At 35.1% G+C, this 15,133-nt stretch overlaps 1 protein-coding gene across 2 annotated transcripts in view; it reads left to right on the forward strand.

Moving 5' to 3' along the window:
- CSMD3 (CUB and Sushi multiple domains 3) overlaps positions 1–15,133 on the forward strand; it is a 1,383,361-nt gene that overhangs the window by 1,142,006 nt on the left and 226,222 nt on the right. For both annotated transcript variants that reach the window (XM_069601113.1, XM_069601114.1), the window contains one exon: positions 7,835–7,951. In XM_069601113.1, coding sequence (XP_069457214.1) covers positions 7,835–7,951 — 117 coding nt within the window. The remainder of the gene's footprint in view (positions 1–7,834; positions 7,952–15,133) is intronic.

Consider the following 15,133-nt stretch of genomic DNA (forward strand, 5'->3'; position numbering starts at 1 on the left):
AGCTTCTTCAGCATTACTAGTCGGGGCATGGACTTGATTTACTGTGATATTGAATGGTTTGCCTTGGAAATGAACTGAGATCATTCTGTCATTTTTGAGATTGCATCCAAGTACTCCATTTCAAACTCATTTGTTGACTCTGATGGCTACTCCATTTCTTCTAAGGGATTCTTGCCCACAGTAGTAGATATGATGGTCATCTGAGTTAAATTCATCCATTCCAGTGCATTTTAGTCACTGATTCCTAAAATGTCAATGTTCACTCTTGCCATCTCCTGTTTGACCACTTCCAATTTTCCTTGATTCATGGACCTAGCATTCCAGGTTCCTATGCAGTATTGCTCTGTGACATTCAGTTGGGCTATATCAGGGTCCACTAGAAGTGGACCATACTTTTATAAAAAGTACAGCAGTTCTTTCAGCCTGAAGGGGTCACAGGCAACATCTAGTAAATCATTCATTTAATGTATACCATATTGCTCTTTTTTGACCTGTAAGGGTTCATCACTTTTGAAAGTATCTAACTTGCTTTCTGAGAAAAATTTATATATTATATAGTAATTTTCATTATAGAGTATATTTGATGATAAATTATACATTACACAATGAAAATACAGAATTGAAATTGTGAGTAGTTTAAGACTGTATAATATAATATAATATAATATAATATAATATAATATAAAATGTCTAAGATATATGCACACATAAGTACCTCTTCCATGTAAATGATTTGAGAGCCTTCTGTCTCTCTCAGTGGAAGGTACCTCATCCTCTTCCATCGCACACACTTGGTCAAACCATCAGTGGGAAGTCCTTTTTATTGCTCTAGAATCCTTAAAATGTAGTTTTGGTCTTCCACAGATTTCCCTAGAAATACCATATCTGTTTATTGCATCACTGCTTCTTAGTTCACAGTATAGTTACAGCATGAACATATTTTCCTTGTACAAACTAAATCATACAGATTCATCCAAAGGAGGATTAAAAAAGCAAACAGGAAAAGAGGGGAAAATAAAAATAATACAATATTGAACTGTGTGGGTGACTGCCACCTCAGTGAGGGTATGCTATTGACAGATAAACTATTTGCCACTGTGAAATGAATGGTAGATATGTTTGCCATTCCTTCAGTGAAACTCAGTATCCATGTGGCTCAGTTCAGTTCAGTTCAGTCACTCAGTCTTGTCCGACTCTTTGCAACCCCATGAATCGCAACACGCCAGGCCTCCCTGTCCATCACCAACTCCCAGAGTTCACTCAGACTCAGGTCCATCGAGTCAGTGATGCCATCCAGCCATCTCATCCTCGGTCGTCCCCTTCTCCTCCTGCCCCCAGTCCCTCCCAGCATCAAAATCTTTTCCAATGAGTCAACTCTTTGCATGAGGTGGCCAAAGTCTATCAGATTATAACAATCTTATCCTTTCATGTATTTCCAGTACACATATAGTGTCTCTAAATGTAAAGTAATACTGATTCCTGGTAATCAAAGAAACAGCAAATATTTCAATCCCAGAGAAAGGAAAAAAAAAAAAGGCTTACATGGATTTACTGAAAGGATGTATCTTTTTTTTTTTTCCATTTTAAACAAGATGTTTATTTAAACAATAAGACACTTGACTTGAAGAAAAAACTATCTCGGATTCATTTCTTTTAACAGAAATTTCTCCCTACTTAGGGCTTCCCACATGGATCAGTGGTAAAGAATCCACCCGCCAATGCAGGAGATGCAAGAGACTCAGGTTCCATCCCTGGATCCAGCAAATCTGGAGAAGGCGATGGCAACCACTCCAGTATTCTTGCCTGGGAAATTTCATAGACAGAGGAGCCTGGTGGGCTACAGTCCATGGTGTGACAAAGAGTCGGATGTGACTGAGCACACACTCATTCATACACACACATACACATATCCCTACTTAAAGACAGACTGTCCTACATGTAACAGCTATGTACAAAAATGTTATAAAATTTCCCTTGGTTTACAATGATAAATGAAAAACTTTAAAATTCTCCAATCAAACAAGGTATGCAAGGATTTTTATGATGCTCTTAAAAAAAAAAAAACTGAGAGCAAAATAACTGGAATAAAAAAAAATAACTGAATTAGCCTCACTAACACCTTCAAGTCAGTATATTTGCTGCCAGTCATGAGTCCTTCCTTAGGCTTTTTGTCATCCACCATGGCGAGCACTGGAGTCTCCTTAACTGCTGTTTCACAAAAGAGGTACCAGGTATGCCCTGTACACGCATACAAGCAGCACCAGGAATGGCAGAAGCAGGACAGGGTATACCTTGAATGTCTTGGATTTAAGTCAGTTTCTGGGGTAATTTCAGCCAAATGAAATGTCTGTGTTGTGCTGACAGTGGAACACCATTTTAGAAGAGCACGGTCTGGGCAAGCATAGTTCATTTAATCACCTAATAGACATTTATGGAGAACCTACTGTGTATCGGATATGTTCTAGAAAGAGAAAAGGAAAATTCTAAGACTTTTGTGTTTTAAAAGTCACTAGCTGTGATAGGAACTTGTGGAGATGAGTGGAACTTGGAGTCTGTTGAAAGAGCCCAAATGGAAACTGTTGGGAGTCTTGTTTGCAATAGTTACAATGGCAGAGAGGAGAGGAGAGGCTGATAAGCTACAGGAAGATGTAAGCAAGTTAGGGAGAAAGTGTCAAGAATAATGGCATTTTGCCTGAAAAAAAAGGATATGTATGTATGCTGCTGCTAAGTCGCTTCAGTCGTGTCCGACTCTGTGCTATCCCATAGATGGCAGCCCACCAGGCTCCCCCATCCCTGGGATTCTCTAGGCAAGAATACTGGAATGGGTTGCCATTTCCTTCTCCAATGCATGAAAGTGAAAAGTGAAAGTGAAGTCGCTCAGTCGTGTCAGACTCTTAGCGACCCCATGGACTGCAGCCTACCAGGCTCCTCCGTCCATGGGATTTTGCAGGCAAGAGTACTGGAGTGGGGTGCCATTGCCTTCTCCAATATATACATGCATATGTCACTTTGTTGTACATCTGAAACTAACACAACACTTTAACTATACCTCAATGAAAGTGGTTAAAAAGAGAATAATGGCATTTTATGATACAGTAGGCCATTTCACATTTTTTGTATTTAAATTTTTTCACTCTATATGTATATATAAAACAATTCTTTAGTGCTATGAAATCATAACTAATTACAGCAAATAATATAAATGTTAGAATTATTTTCAAAGTAATAGCACATTTTAGAATTAGCATTTTGTAAAGTATATCCTGAGGAACATTGGTCCTATGAAATGAAAAAGGGTCTTCATGATCAAATAAGTTTGTAAGAAGGAGTATGACATTCCCCAAACTTTACTAAAGTCTCAGTTAAGTCTCATAGCATAAAATGGTGTTCATTTTACTTAATCATGGAACCATGTCTTCCCAAAATACATGTGTTCTACAAAAATGCTATTAATAGAGATTTAAGGGTAGTCATATGTATCATATAAGTTATAATAAGGAACAGGTGAGTTCTTATGCAGTTCATCACAATGGATATCTGCTGTTTAAAAACACAGCCAGTTTGACAAAAGGCCAACAGGTATGAGTCAAATGGCAGAAATAGCATAAATAAAAGGTCCTGCCTTGCTTTTATTCTACTGATTGTTTAATAGAGCCAGAAAGTTAAAGGCTGACCTTTTCTGAACTAACCAATAAAATGAAATTAAAACAGGAAGAGAGAAGTGAATACAGAAAGCATCTAGGAATCAACTTTAGAAGAATTAATAAAGTTGTCCTGGCTTAGTCATTCTTCCATTTGGATTTATATAAACATACAACAGATTACATCTTTACCTCACAGGATAGTGAATTTTCCTGCATAAGTTTACTGCAGCATAACTTTACTGCATAAAATAGTGTCAGTCATCACAGTATTCAACATAAATGACCATAAAATAGGACATACTGTAAGTAATGACCAGAAAAAATATAAAATCATTGCTTCCAGTACAAATAACAAGATCTAACATAATACTAGGTACCATAAAGAGCTGTGATTATACAGCAACCCTGTATATATTCATTATATACATAAATGTATACATTTATACATTTAATGTATACATAAGTGTATGCATTATATACATATATAAAACAAATCATATTTTCATATTTTATAAATGAGATTTTTACCAAGAGCTGCCTCCAAATGTCCATTATACAAAATAAAATAACACAAAACACATTGAGGCTATCAGTAAGATGCATGGTAATGTGGAATAGCAGAATGTTCATGACTAAGTCAAAAAGCAGAACTTAAGTTAGAAGCTCTTATTTCTATTCATTCTTTCCAAATGTAAAAATAAGAACATTTGTCATATTCTTTCAAAGTATTGTCATTTTGGAGCACTTTAAATTAAGAAAGAAAATTAATGTAAAGCATGCTACTTATTCTTGAGTGATTCTCTCATCAGTAAAATTATTATTTGAATACAGTTATCAGTGCCAAAATAAGAATACACCTGACTACTCTAATCTCAAACAGTAATGAGTGATGAGAGCAATACATCTTTGGTTATTATCATCATTGTCAATTTGTTGTTCTGGGGAATTCTAATATTTATAATTTTAATATGTATAATTCTTACTATTTATTACCATTTTATAGAACATTAAAAGGAAAAAAGGTAAAACATTCATTAGCCACCCAACTCAGTACAACTTACTGTTTGTTTTGTATCTGTGTGTTTTTTGAATATATTGTTGTATCTTTAAACTTTGGTCAGAAACCCATCAAAAGCTTTGGCTTTTTCAAACTCATGACTCTTTTCAAGTCACCTAATGCCACTGCATTCAGTTCTTTAAAAGAAAAATCGGGCATTAATTCCAGTAAATTCCTAGCATAAAACCTGTGTATTTTCATTTTTCTTTAGCACTTTTCTCAAGTAACAGAGGACTGTCACTAATGCTTTCTAAAGTTAATCACTCAGTTTTAGTTTTTGATTTTACATTAGCTCAACCGGTAAAGAATCTGCCTACAATGCAAGAGACCCCAGTTTGATTCCTGGGTCAGGAAGATCCCCTGGAGAAGGGATAGGCTACCCAATCCAGTATTCTTGGGCTTCCCTGGTGGCTCAGATAGTAAAGAATCCAGCTTCAATGCTGGAGTCCTGCGTTCAAACCCTGGGTTGGGGAGATCCCCTCGAGGAGGGCATGACAACCCACTCCAGTATTCTTGTCGCGAGAATCCTCACGGACAGAGAAGCCTAGTGGGCAGTAGCCCATGGGGTTGCAAAGAATCAGACATGACTGAGTGAATCAGCACAGCACAAGCCTCTTAAGTCAGTATTCCAGATTTTCCCATTTTAATGACTCTATTTCCCCTATTAAATAAATCAATAACAAAAATTCATTCAGCCTGCATCTTCCACCAGCTATTCCAAAGTTCTCCTTCTGTTCATTGTTAAGATTCTGATTATTTTAGTATATCCTTATAAACAGCTATTCTTCATCCAACTATAGTCTAGCTACCCTTCTCTACTCTAGTTAAAGGGTTAACAACTTTCTTTGCACAGAGCCAGGTAATATTTTTGGCTTTGCTGGCCACATATATCTCTGTAGCATATTCTGATTTAATTTTTCTTTTGTTCCTTAACTCTTTAAAAATTTGAAACTTTTCTTGGTAGACTGGATTTGATTTCCTGGTTATAATTTGCAAAAAGCTACTCTTGTTAAAACTATTGTATGTATAATACCAATAACTTCCTTTCTGATATTTGAAGGGCATCTCCCCTACATAAATTCGAGGCAAATTAAGTGATAAGCAGAAGGAAGTCAAGTCATCCGCTTTAATTTTTTTCTTTTTCTTTCTTATTTTTTAGATTATGAAAGTATGGTAACACATTTATAGAAGACTTGGAAAATACAGAAAAATTTACATATAGTTTTACTGTATATTATGATTATTCTCTAAGTAGATTCTTTTGATTTTCAATTGGAATTTCAATTTCAAACTCTCAAACATTACTAGAATGAATAAACAGAAAAGTTGAAGGATACAGTAGATGTGAAAAGCACTCTGAACCCAATATTAATATTAGTAGAAGCTGAGGAACAGTAACAGTGGGCTTCTTAAGCAGCTACAGGTGTCTCCCAACAACCACAGCCACCTCCTCAATAGACTGATCCTTAAACAGGCTGAAGAGGAGATCAACAATAAAGTTTCTGTCCTGGGCTCACCAATCAAGAAGCTCCTGCATCTCCAGGGCATAAGAGGTGGTGCCAGCAGGCTGGCATGCCCGGGCAGCATTTCTCCTGGAGGAAACCAGAGTCTGGAGAAGCAGTTTCCTGCTGCATAATTCTCCAGACCTCCAAACCCCCTCAAATGCTTTTTTTCCCATTTATTACCACTTTGCAACACAACATTTTGTTTTTCCCTTTAGCCAAAAACTTTATTTTTTGAACATTTCCAACTATTATTCTATATACAAATGTTAATTTCTTACAAAACTCTGTATTCCATATTGCTAGGTCACTTCATTCCATTTTATGCCACGTTTCCATCAAGAACTATTTTCCAGAATCACAATCTGCCTGATTATGTGTTGTTGTTCAGTTGCTAAGTAGTGTCTGACTCCGCGATGTCATAGACTATAGTCCTCCAGTCTCAGCTGTCCATGATATTTCCCAGGCAAAAATACTGGAGTGGGTTTCCATTTCCATCTCCAAACATTTTTTGGACACTTTCTTTTCATTTAACTTTCCTCCTCCTTGGTTCCCAATAGACTAAATTCTTTGTCTCACCCTCTCAGCTTCCCAGGTGGCTCAGTGGTAAAGAATCTGCTGCCAATGCAGGAGATGCAAGAAACTCAGGTTCTATCCCTGGACTGGGAAAATCCCCTGAAATAGGAAATGGCAACCCACTCCAGTATTCTTGCCTGGAAAATCCAATGGACAAAGGAACCTAACGACTATAGTCCATGGGGTCACAAAAAGTCATATGCAACTGGTCACATGCGGCCACCCCCTAATCCTACTTTGACATTCTCCAGGCTTCCTCTTTGGCCATCTTTCTCATTCTACATAATTCCTGGAAGAACCCATTCATTTAAATGATATCAACTATCATATTTTGCTTTGATAACTATAACCCCTTTAGTAGCCCAGATCTTTCTCTGTGTTCCAGAACTATAAATCCAAAACATCCTCTTACCTTGTGAACAACAGAACCACTATCTACAAATTTTCCAGAAATCAGTTTCACCCTCATCTTTTTAAGGAACACAGCACATTTGGGGCTGAGGTAGCAAAAATGCACCATCTCTATGCACCATCAGCAACTCCTGATTTAAATGTAAATCATAAGCAGATAAGAGATTGATGAGAGAATATTTTACTTAGATAAGTGGATGAATGTGTTTATGCAGCCATCCCTGTCCTGGGTATAGAAATACCTAATTTTATGGGAGCATAATCACAGTTGATTTTGAGTAGATTCAAAGCTGGGTGGTGAGTAAAACAATTTCCCACTTGCATGTGTAATTTCTCATCATTTTAAAAGAGATGATTATCTTTACCTTTTTATCATAAATAAAAGCAGGCCGCCATTATTACCTCTAGAGATAGATAGCACCACTGTAATTTTATTATATTACTTTGCTTCTAAGAAGAGTGAATCTGAATACTTAAACATTTTTCTATGTGCACAATTTTTTATTTTTAAAATATTTGACAATGAGGACCCTTGTTAAAACATGTAAATAATGATATACCTTAAAATCAGTTAGCCATATTTTTATATCAAGAAAATATTCATAATATAAATTTTTTCTAAAAATAATATTTTTTAATTTCAGCACCATGTGGAAGTCGTTCAACAGGTTCAGAAGGCACTGTTCTGTCACCAAACTATCCAAAAAATTACAGTGTGGGACATAATTGTGTTTATTCTATAGCAGTTCCCAAGGAGTTTGGTAAGTAAGATTCATCTCATCATGTAGTATATCATTCTAAACATGCTTTATTTTCACTGTATGCTATTCAAAATGTTAGTTGCTTTTTAATGAAAATATTTACATAAAGTACTTTACTCAGAAAATTATTTTTAGATAGTAGCTTTGTAATAATAAAATTTTGAGGTTATTTTTTGCATTCGGAATTTATAGTCAAGTACACAGGTGAACAACAATATAAAAATGAAAACAGGATTGTTTTTAATTTTTAAAAATAAGTACATCCAGTAACCCTGCAAGTGCCTTCATATTGGAATTTCATAAAATGGGAAATTACCAGAGCATAAAGCAAAGTCTGCTCTGCCAAATATGCATATATTCAAATATGGAGCTGTTATAATAATGATAAAATATGTACAAAACAATTATATTAGTTTTATATTTTATAAACACATTTTCAGATAAAAAATATTTTTATTTTAAGCACCTAGTTTCTATGACAGCAGTGAATATAAAAAGACAGCAAAGGACATTTCAGCTCATCTTGTCAACCTGACAATCTGTTCTACTTTGGCACTGAGAAGACAATGTGTCCTTTGCTGACTTCACATCTCCCTGATCACAAGTCTTAGAAGTCACTTACCTGGCTTCTAAAGGTTTTGGATCTGAAATCAGCTGGACCTAACCCAGGTTAAGCTCTGTTTATGGATGGATAGGCAAAGGAAATTTAGCAAACAGGAAAGTGTGGGAGAGAGGCTGAAAGTTTTTTAGACTTCTACAATTTAGATTTACAGCGTTGTGTTACAAGGTGAAGGATTTGCTAGGAAATGAATGTCTGGGTCAGGATGACAGTATTTTAGCAGAAGGATATAGATTTTATTATATCAAGGTTTTTAGATCACATCTTCTCTTAATGTTTCTGCTGATAATAAAATAAGCTGATGCTTCCAGTCCAATTTCTTATAACGAGAATTTACCTATATATCCTCCTTTTCTCTATTCTGAAACAAGTCCAAGATCCACAACTTAGTAAAGAGAACATTATCATCAGACGGGAAGTACTAAATCTTTTATTTTAACCTTGAAATAGAATCGATGACACCAACATTAGCACAGTGTCTTTTTCTGCAATCTCTTATTCCTTAGCATGTTGATTGATTTATTCAGAGTTGAGCTGTTTGATTATGAAGAAAAGGACAGTTTAGAAAGAAAAACACAATCCATATAATTGTGTTTATTGTATTGCCTTTTGTGCCCAGAAGAGTTTTCCCTTTCTAGAGGGCTTTGTAGTCCCCAGTCACCAAAAATATTACATGGTGACTGATAGAATCTTAGTAGTGCTAATCCAGAAGACTGCATGGCTATCTGAGTCTCTTTGGAAGCCATTAATTTGTTCTGTTAGATTCTGTTCTTGAGATGCCATGCAGCCAAAGGATTGAAAAAGAAGAAAATCACATTTCCTTTCCTGATACATACGCATGTTGGTCACCAGGAGGTATTTGATAGTAGCCTATATATGTATATATATTCAAAAAGAGAAGGAAAAAGTTCTGATTAAAATTAAATTAATGGATTCCTAGTGAATGGAATTTTTATTTTAGCAGAGTTAATGTAAGTAAAATTGAATTATCTTAATATGAAAAATAATACAACCAATAATTGGTGATTTTTAACACTAATTTTTTCAAATAAGTCTTGGATTTTCTGTGGATAAAATCAGGTACACTGTTTAATTAGTAAGGAAACTGATTTTATTTTTTCTATAAATGTTGCATCATTCTTTATTTCAAACTTTATATGAAGTCAAGCAGATTCTAATCTAATTTTAGCTTGTCACACTTTAGCTATCTGTCTTTGGACAAATAAACATAACTTCTTCAAAACTCAGTTTCTTTATGTGTAAAGCAGAGATCATTATGTCTGTGGAGCAGAGCTATTGTTAGTAGTAATAAGACTATTTATATATAGTATGTCATAGTCGATAATTCATACTATTGGGTTAAGAATGCCAGTTTTGGAGACAGATTTCCAGATTGAGAACACAGCTCAATCTGCCTTTTCCATTTAACTAATTACTTTTCGTATCTCTGAAATAGAGGTGATGTGTCTATTTCTTAGAGTTATTTTATAATTAAATAAAATATGTGTAAGTCATTATATAGTATATCGTGAATCACATACACACATGGATGCACATACAAACACACTTTATGTTCACATTCATAGGTGCTCCTAACCTCAAAAGTTGAAATAAAATGACATGGATTACTCAGTAGCCCTAGGGTCTTAAGAGTAACATGACTAAAAATAAAACATTTATATTACATAATTAAAGCATGAAAACACATATTTTGTGCTTTACATCTCCAGTGAATATCTAATCACCTATTGATCACTTGAAATTTTCTGAAAACAAAATAGAGGAATTAAAAACTGCAGTCATAGATTTCTTCCTTGGTCCTGCCTTTCCCTCTTTAATGTGAGATAATCAAGCAACATGTACTGGATCTCTGCAGATCAAAATTTCTTTTTGTTTGTTTCTTCCTCTCTTTTTCACTTTGCCATGATTTCCTTCTGTTGCTTTTGTGTTGTGTTTTATGACTTTTGGTATCACTTCATAACATATCACTTTTCACATTTTTTCCTGTCATTTATTCCAAATTATAACCATTTCTTCCTCCATATCTTTTATATGCAGACACTTAGAATTTAATTTTTAAATATGGTAGCAGAATATCTGTCAATACAATCGATTTATTTATTGAGATTTCATATTTTTACAAGGGTTAAACTTCTGAAGTCATTATATAAGGAGAAAACCACATATAATCAACATTACCCATGAAAATACCATGTCAGCCATAGAAGATCATCCACATTATTTTGTGTAAGCCATGTTATCTCAACAATTCTAACAGGACATTTTTTCCTCCAGTGTTAGAAAGATAGCAGTTGTTCGGATAATACCAGATGAGCTAGTTTGGTTTCTTACAGGTCATTTACTACAAAATTGCTTTCATATATTTATTGTTGCCCCGTGTAGATTTGAGTTCATATGAAGTAAATGTGCATGTAATGTAATTCTACTGGTTGACTGAGTGAATACTGTCAGTGAATTTCTGTCTTTAGGTTTTTCTAGATAAGAGTCATCAATTCATAACACTTTTATTAGCATCATTGATTTCATTTCAACTTCATATATTGGGGTCATCTGGTAATATTCATTCTGTAGGATTCTGGTTCTAAATACTTAGAAAATAACATTTATGGGTCAGTTATTGATATTTAGTTGTCTTTCTTCTGACGAACTATTTCCCTTTTAATTTCTTTTTTTTTTTAATTTAAAAATGTTCTATTTGGGACTTCCATGGTGATCCAGTAGTTAAGACTCCACACTTCCTCTGTGGGGGTCATGGGTTCAATTCCCTAATAGGAAACTAAGATCCTACATGACACACAAAGGGCAGTCAAAAAAATACCATAGTTTATTAATAAAATAAGTTTTATTTTTCCTTCATCTTAATGTTTAACAATAAGTTGTTTCCCCTTATGGTTTGTTTGCTATAGTCTTCATGCACTGTGTTTAAGTGCCAAAAACATAGCAGACAAATTTTATTTTGAATTTGGTATAGGATAGATATTTTGAATATAAGAGAACTGTTGACATTGTTGGGGGAAATACTTTTATTGATATTATGTATTTATACCTGTAGTGTGGGGCCAAAGTCATTTTGCAAGGAGGAAGTGGCTAGTAAATTTGGGGAATAAATGTTGTGGACTTCTATTTCCATAACCTTGGCTGAGATAAAACAGAAAGAGTTAAGAGCTATAATCAAAGTACCATACTAGTCAAAGGCTAGTGTTTGTTTTTGTCTGTTTTTTCTTGGGATAGAAAGTAATGGAGTTTTTAGCTTAAAGCCTAACAGAAATGTAGTAGAGAGGGAAAAATTGAAGATTTTAGATGGACCAGTTGGTAAAGCAAGATGCTTAAAGCAATCTAAGGAGATAGGATTTTAAAAACCTAGAGGGCCTCTTCAAACTATAATGCAGGAGAAATGATTCATGATTAGTATAATTGTACCTCAATTAATTTCACATGAAACACTGCCTTTTGAAAGTATCATCGCTTCCTGATCTCCTTCCTCTCTTCCCCTTCTTCCATCACCCACTCTTTACATTCTGGAAAGTATCTGCAAAATAAATGTAGTAGTGTCCTCAGTCTGCCTTAACAAAGTATCACAAATTTAGTGGCTTAGAACAACAGAGGTTTATTCTTTCACAGTTCTGGAGACTAGACCCCTGAAATCAAGGTATCAGTAACATTACACTCCCTCTGCAGATCCTAGAGAAGAATCCTTCCTAACTTTAATGGCCCCAAGCAGTCCTTGAAGTTCTGTGTTTTGTAGCTGCATCACCCAAGTGGCGCTAGTGGAGAAGGGAATGGCTACCCAGTGGTAAAGAACCCTCTGCCAATGCAGGAGACACAAGAGATGTGGGTTCAACTCCTGCATCAGGAAGATCACCTGGAGGAGGGCACAGCAACCCACCCTGGTATCATTTTGTATCATTTGTTCTAGGGACACCAGTTGTAGGATTTAGCATCCACCCTAATCCATAACCTCATCTGAATCTTAGTTACATCTGCTGCTGCTGCTAAGCCGCTTCAGTCATGTCTGACTCTGTGCGACCCCATAGACAGCAGCCCACCAGGCTCCCCCATCCCTGGGATTCTCCAGGCAAGAATAAAGGAGTGGGTTGCCATTTCTTTCTCCAATGCATGAAAGTGAAAAGTCAAAGTGAGGTCGCTCAGTCATGTCCGACTCTTAGCGACCCCATGGACTGCAGCCTGCCAGGCTCCTCCGTCCATGGGATTTTCTAGGCAAGAGTACTGGAGTGGGGTGCTACCTCCTTCTCCACAGTTACATGTGCAGAGGTCCTTTTTCCAAATACAATGATATTCTGAGTGCCTGGGTGGGGTTGAATATTGAGGGGACTCTATTCAACACACTACAGAGGATAGACTATATTACTATAGTTTTATGTAGAAAATCCTAGTATAAATTACTCTACAAAGCATGTATCAAATACTAACTGTATAGAATGTAAACTGACATTCAGATTTCTTGGAGAATTCCAACATGTAAATCACCTTGAGGAAATCCAGGATAGTCTATGGTGACTTAACTTTGTGTTTAGCTTCCCAGATAGTCTCACCTTCTTTAAGACCCATACTGAACACGTATTTGTTAAGATATAAAGCTTGCTTTTTCTCAAGGCTAACTTTCAAAAGTGGCATCTTGGAAATGTGCATGAAAACCTTTTTAGGTTTTCCTTCTTAGATTTCCCAGATATCTGCCCTATCTCTTATCTTTTGTTGTTGTGTAGACTATTGGTTGCATAGATTTCAAATTCATGAATCCTTAAGTCACACAAAGTTATTGTCAGTCTAGTATACTCTGTACAGGGGCATGGAGTTACCAAAACCTTCTGTGTATTTGCTGTGGGAAAAGATTTTTGTCTTATCTTTAAATTAGCTATCATCACCTTAAACTTTTCTTCTACTCTACATATTTTGTTTCTTATTCACAACTGTTGTCTTTATATTTCCTAGTGTGGTGTTTTTCCTCCAGTCAATCTGCAAAAATCTTTCTCTATGATATTGCTTACAAAATATGATTATACTTGTTTTTTAAATTAATTTGAACTTTATTAAAACTTATGATCTATTAACAACTCTCTCATTAATCCTTATTATATACATTAAATGTATTACTTCCCTTCCATCTTATAGACTTAGGAAATTGAATGATGGTTGTTGAATACAATCTATTTTTGCAATACATCTTTCAGTTTTCTGTGTAAACTCAGTCTATGAAAAGTAGTCTTTAAAAATTTAGGTCTCCTTTAAACTTAGAAGGAAAAACCAAAATGGATTGAAACTAAGATGCACACACACTATATATAAATGTATATATGTGTATACATATATATAGACAATTCAGTTATATCAGTACATATATTCATTCTTTTTGATTCTTTACCCCATAGGTTATTACAGAATATTGAATAGAATTCCCTGTGTTATACAATAGGTTCTTATTAGTATCTATTTTACATATAGTAGTGTGTGTTAATCCCAAGCTCCAAATTTTTCCCTCCCCCTCACATTTCCCCTTTGATAACCATGAATTTGTTTTCAAAACCTGTTAATCTGTTTCTATTTATAAACAAGTTCATTTATATAATTTTAATTAGATTCCACATATGAATGACATTATATGATATCATCTTTCTCTGTCTGATATGATAATCTCTAGGTCTATCCATGTTGCTGCAAACGGCATTATTTCATTCTTTTTAATCACTGAGTAATATTCCACTATGTGTGTGTGTGTGTGTGTGTGTGTGTGTGTGTACACATATGGACATGGACATGAGTGAGCAAACTCCAGAAGATTGTGAAGGATAGGGAAGCCAGGCATCCTGCAGCCCATGGAGTCACAAAAAGTCAGACACAAATAAGCAACTAAACAACAACAAATATACATATGTGTGTTTGTGTGTATATATATATGTATGTGTGTGTGTTTATGTGTGTGTGTGTATATACCACATATATATACACCACATCTTATTAATCCATTCCTCTGTCCATGGACATTTAGATTGCTTTTATTTCTTAGCCATTGTAAATAGTGCTAGGTGAACATTGGAGTGCAGGGATCTTTTCAAATAAGTTTTCTTCAGATATACACCCAGCAGTGGGATTGCAGTTCTTTTTCATTTTTTAAGGAATCTCCATAGTGGTTGTACCAATTTACATTCCCACTTACAGTGTAGGAGAGTTGCCTTTTCACCACACTTTAACCAGTGTTTCTTGTTTGTAGATTTTTTTTTTTTTTTTTACGATGGCCATTCTGACTGGTGTGAGGTTGTAGTTTCGATTTTCATTTCTTATCAGTAGTGATGTTGAGCAACTTTTGGTAAGCTCTTTGGCCATCTGTATGTCTTCTTTGGAGAAATATCTATTTAGATCTTATGCCCATTTTTTCATTGGGTTGTTTGTTTTATTTTGATGTAGAGCTACATGAGCTGTTTTTATATTTTGGAGATTAATCCCTTGTTGTCAACCATTTCCCTTTTGATCTTACAGTGTTCTCAAATGTCCTATTTTATTCAGCATTGTTTACATAATTTATGTTG

This window comes from Ovis canadensis, chromosome 9 (genome assembly GCF_042477335.2).
Source record: "Ovis canadensis isolate MfBH-ARS-UI-01 breed Bighorn chromosome 9, ARS-UI_OviCan_v2, whole genome shotgun sequence".
Lineage (NCBI taxonomy): Eukaryota > Metazoa > Chordata > Mammalia > Artiodactyla > Bovidae > Ovis > Ovis canadensis.